The sequence below is a fragment of the Dipodomys ordii genome, unplaced genomic scaffold, assembly GCF_000151885.1.
Source record: "Dipodomys ordii isolate 6190 unplaced genomic scaffold, Dord_2.0 Scaffold50, whole genome shotgun sequence".
Classification (NCBI taxonomy): domain Eukaryota; kingdom Metazoa; phylum Chordata; class Mammalia; order Rodentia; family Heteromyidae; genus Dipodomys; species Dipodomys ordii.
This window is the reverse complement of record NW_012267266.1, coordinates 5,290,864-5,296,318: the sequence shown is the minus strand read 5'-3', so window position 1 is coordinate 5,296,318 and position 5,455 is coordinate 5,290,864. Positions and strand designations below refer to the sequence as shown.

The window sequence follows — 5,455 nt, the reverse complement described above, 5'->3', positions numbered from 1 at the left end:
CACTTGCCTTGCATGCCTGAGGCCCTGGGTTCGATTCCTCAGCACCACATAAGAAAAAAGCCAGAAGTGGCGCCATGGCTCAAGTGGTAGAGCGCTAGCCTTGAGCTGAAGAACTGAGGGACAGCACCCAGGCCCAGAGTTCAGGCCCCACAACTGGACCCCCCCCCCAAAAAAAATAAAAAGAAAATAAAAAAAGAAAAGTTGGAGGAGCCAGGCACTGGTGGCTCACACCTGTAATCCTAGCTACTCAGGAGGCTGAGATTTGAGGATCACGGTTCAAAGCCAGCCCAGGCAAGACAGTTCATGAGACTCTTATCTCCAATAAACCACTCAGAAAACCAGAAGTGGCACTGTGGCTCAAGTGGTAGAGTGCTAGCCTTGAGCTGAAGAGCTGAGGGAGAGAGCCCAGGCCCAGAGTTCAAGCCCCACAACAGACAAAAAGAAAAAAAAAAAAACGTTGGAGGGCTGGGAATGTGGTTTAGTGGTAGAGTGCTTTGCCCAGCATGCATGAAGCCCTGGGTTCCATTCCTCAGTCCCAGAAAAACAGAAAAATCCAGAAGTAGCACTGTGACTCAAGTGGTTGAGTGCTAGCCTTGAGCAAAAGCAGCTCAGGGACAGGGCCGAGGCCCTGAGTTCAAGCCCCAAGATTGGCAAAATAAATAAATAAATAAAAGTAACCCAAAGTTCTAAATTAACTGGCACCTTTCTCCCCAAAAGAAAAAAATAGAGAAAGGAAATCTTCTCTTTGGAATCAGGAGAGAAACTACCGTTGACTCTGTACAAGAAGTTACAGCAAATCTTGAATGTGAAAATATAAATATGAAAAACATTTTAAAATAAAGCGATATAAGACTAATGAGAACTACTGAACAAGAGCTGTCATTATCAAATGATGATCAAGATTTCAAAACAGTGAAAGATGCAGCATAACTAGTATAATCAAAGGTTAACATCATACCCCCAAACACACATTATTACAGATTATATAAAACTTAGAGCAGCTCATCTCAATTTACCATCTCTTTGTCTGTGATCAAGTTACAGAGTTCTAACCAGGCTCCCCAATGCAAAGGCAAAACATGAGTAGCCTCCACAAACACTTCAATAGCTTCTTTCACCAAGTCCAGTTTTCGAAGCACAACACCATACCTGGAAAAAAAGAAAATAATCACAAAAGAGGTTAATTCTTCCGTTCATTTCTATTTTTTTTTTTTTTACTAACATACATTAGTTGTACAAGGGAGAGGTTTCCATGGTCACATTTAACTATATAACATACCCCCATCAATCATTCACCCCCTCTTCCTACCATTCTCTCTCAAAGAGTTTAATTCTTTTCCCTTCTATTTAAGAAATATATTATAGAAAGTTCCAAAAAACCACAACACTTACAGATAAAGACCAAATCCATCAAGTTCCCGAGCTTGATGTTTTTTGCTGAGCTCCACTCTCAATTCTCTAAGAGCCTCATTTTTCACTTGTCCTTTCTCTAGAGGACCTAAGAAAGAAATTGTCTGATCTAAGGAAGGATGCTGATTTTCATTCTCAAAGATATGTATATATATGCATTATATATAATATGTATTTTATATAATATATACATACATATGTGTCATATATAAATATATCTATATATATTGCTGTTAGCCTCAAACAAATTATGCCTAAAACCTCTGGTAAATACAAGCAGTCAAGAACATCTGCCATAATCCATTTATTTGTAAATTACAAGTGATAATGTTCTGCAATCCTATTTCATTAAACCCACACAGTTGACTTTATACAAATTAGTTACTGCTAAAAATCAGAAACTTCCATTAAAACAGAATTTTCAGTTTCAGTTTGTAAGAAACAGAAAAGAAATCCTTAGCAATGACAGGCCCAGATTTCCCATTAGGCAACACTGCTGCAGCTGAGATAAACTATGTAATTTACAATGTACAACAATTTATATTACCTGCCTGAGTCAAATAGGCATATAACTTTGAAACCCTGCTTTTTAAGTCGAAAGATAACAACAACAAAAAAAATCATACCTAGGCTATCAACTGTTTCATCATCCTTCTTTTTCTCTCCAGACTGTAAGAGAAAAATTAACAAATGGATCTTTTTCAGTTAGATCTAAAACACATTCTAAAACTAGCAGCCTGATTCTACTTTAAGTAGAATTTGGTTGGTGTTGGACTTGTCCAACCAAATTTCATCTATTTTTTGGTCACTAATTTTAAAAAATTATTCAGGAGCTCCTACTGGCTAAGACTGGGTAACTAAAGCAATAAAATAATGATTATAAACAATTAAAAATACAAGATCCATGAGTCATACTGATACCAAATAAATAAATAGGAAAAGGATGGTGCTGCTTAGAGTAGAATGACAAACTTAAAGAAACAAATGTGGAGAACACCAGAATGGAAAACATCATACAACATCATGATAAAGAGTACTTCTGGCAAGAATTAACAATTGATATTAAGTTTAAAAGAAATGTTTTAATGAAGTGTAGGCCTTAAAGTATATCCCCTTAGATTGTAGATTAATTCCAATTAAAAAAGAGTAACTACACAGTGGAGAAAATGTGCAACATCTGACCAAATAATAATTAAATTTAATACCCTGGTCTGGGGGCTATAGCTCTGTACTAGAACATGGGGGCTTAGTATATCCAAGGCTCTAGGGTTTGATCCATCATCATCCAGAAAAAGAGAGTGTAACAGAGAAAGAAAAAAGATTGGGGGTAAATATCATTACCATTATTTTTAAAAGATACAAACAAAAGCAGTTCATACTAAAGTTATCATGACATCAAATTCGTCAGAGAGTAAGACATTTTGTTTATGGGTATGCCTATATACACAAATGTGGAGATAGAAATGACAAAATGTATGTGAATGCCAGGCAAGGTGGAGCATACACAGAACCCTAGCATTCAAAAGGTAAGGCAGGATTGAGATTTAAAGTCCAGCGAGTGCTATATACTAAGTTCAAAGCCAGCCTAAGGGAGCTGCTGTCTCAAAATCCAAGGGCTGATCCTGGTAAACACCTATAATCCTAACTTTTCAGGTGGCTGAGATCTGGAGGACTTTGGTTAAAAACCAGCCTAGGTAGAAAAGTTTGCAAGACTCCATCTCCAAAATACCTTAACAAAAATTAGGTTGAAGGCATAACTTTAACAGTAGAGTACCTGAGTTCATACCCTTATACTGACACATTGATATATATCTCTCTCTTCTCTCCCTCTCCTCCTCCCCCGCCCCCTCTCCCTCTTTTTCTCTCTCAGGGATGGGGATATAGCCCATGAATAGAGTACTTGTCGAGCATATACAAGGCACTGAATGACTGGATCCCTAGTACTACCGAAAAAAAAAAAAAAAAAAGGAAATTTCACACATATTTTACACAATAAAAATACAGAATTAGGAACATAGACTTTAGGTTCTGAGTGAATTCAAACACCAGTACTTAAAAAAAAAATGAGCCAGGAGTTGGGACATATATCTGTAATCCTTCCACTTGGGAGAAGAAAAAAGGAGGATCAAAAATCCAAGCTTAGGCAGGGAATGTGGCTTAGAGGTAGAGTGCTTGACTTGTATGCACAAAACCCTGGGTTCAATTCCTCAGTACCACATAAACAAGAAAAGCTGAAAGTGGCACTGTGGCTCAAGTGGTAGAGTGCTATCAAAGACAATGCCCAGGCCCTGAGTTCAAGCGCAGGACTGGCAAAAAATAATAATAAAACAAAAAATCCCAAGCTTGGCTGGGTGCTGGTGGCTGTAATCCTAGCTACTCAAGAGGCTGAGTGAGATCAGAGGATTGCCGGTTCAAAGCCAGCCTGGACAAGAAAGTCCATTAAGAGTTTTATCTCCAATACACTACTCAGAAAAAGCCAGAAGTAGTGCTGTGGCTCAAAGTGGTGGGGAGCTAGCCTTGAGCCAAAGAAGCCCAGGGACACTGTGCAGGCCTAGAGTTCAAGCCCCAGAACCAGCAAAAAAAATTTAAAAAAAAAATTTTTTTTCCAGGCTAATCTGGGCTATAGATAAGACCCTATCTCAAAAAACAAAAATAAATAAAACTAAAAACAATTGGGGGAGGGGGATGAAACAGTGCAAACCACAAAAAGCTGCCATACTTGACTAACACAATATCTAAAAATAAGGACTATATAATTGGATTTTTTTTTTTTTTTTTGCCAGTCCTGGGACTTGAACTCAGGGCCTGGGCACTGTCCCTGAGCTGCTTTTACTTGAGGCTAGCATTCTACCACTTGAGCCACAGCTCCACTTCCGGCTTTTTCTGTTTATGTGGTACTGAGGAATGGAACCCAGGGCTTCATGCATGCTAGGCAAGCACTCTACCACAAGCCATATTCCCAGCCCTAACTGGATTTTTTGTTATTGTTGTTTTTGTTGCCAGTATTGGACTTGAACTCTGGGCTAAGCACTGTCCAGAGTTTTGCTCAAAGATGTCACTCTATGACTTGATTCACAGATCCACTTCTGACATTTTGGTTTAATTGAAGAATCTTACTTTCCTGCCCGGGCGTCTTCTATCTTCAATCCTCAGATCTCAGCCAACTGAGTAACTAGGATTATAGACATGAGCCAGCAGCTCACAGCTTAATATTTTTTTAAAAAATCCATTTACACATAAAATAAGGAAAAGTAGAAAGATATATTCAAAAAGTTCCAAAATAAAATTATACTTCAGTCAGGTGTTTGGTAATTTCAGAACTCAGGAGGCTGCTGCAGGAGAATCACAAGTTCCAGACCAGCCTGTGTTACACAGTAAGATCCTGTCTCAAAAGAACAAATAAGCATATACATGTTTAATTACTATCAACAGTACTAATTTTACTTGCATTCACAATTTTACTAGCCATGAAATAAAATATCATGTTATAAATAAAGCGATAATATTTTACATTAAAAATCAACACAGAAGTGAGAACAGCTTACACTAAGCTAAAGGAAAGAAATGTTCCTATCACTTGATTAAAAAAAAAAAAAGCTATAGTGTCCAAGTTTGTAGAGTCCATAAGCTTTATAGACCACGATGACAGCTGGGTGCCTGTGGCTCACACCTGTAATCCTAGCTACTTTGAGGATTGCGTTCAAAGCCAGCACAGGCAGAAAAATCCATGAGACTCTGACCTCCAATAAACCACTCAGAAAACTGGAAGTGGCATTGTGACTCAAGTGGTAAAAAGCTAGCCTTGAGCCCAGAGTTCAAGCCCCACGACCGACAAAAAATAAAAATAAATAGACCAGGGCTGGGAAGGTGGCTCAATGGTAGAGCGCTTGCCTTGCATGCATGAGGCCCTGGGTTCAATTCCTCAGCATCACATAAGCAGAAAAAAAAAAAAAAGCTGGAAGTGGCGCTGTGGCTCAAGTGGTAGAGTGCTAGCCTTGAGCTAAAGAGCTGAGGGACAGCGCCCAGGCCCAGAGTTTAGGCCCAC

The 5,455-nt window shown here is 38.7% G+C and overlaps 1 protein-coding gene across 1 annotated transcript in view; it reads right to left on the bottom strand.

The window, feature by feature from the left end:
- The window catches only part of Cdc23 (cell division cycle 23), a 38,559-nt gene that overhangs the window by 22,193 nt on the left and 10,911 nt on the right, over positions 1–5,455 (bottom strand). Inside the window, exons 4-6 of the mRNA XM_013020430.1 lie at positions 2,037–2,079; positions 1,393–1,498; positions 1,017–1,149 (exon numbers count right to left, since the gene is read on the bottom strand). Coding sequence (XP_012875884.1) covers positions 1,017–1,149; positions 1,393–1,498; positions 2,037–2,079 — 282 coding nt within the window. The remainder of the gene's footprint in view (positions 1–1,016; positions 1,150–1,392; positions 1,499–2,036; positions 2,080–5,455) is intronic.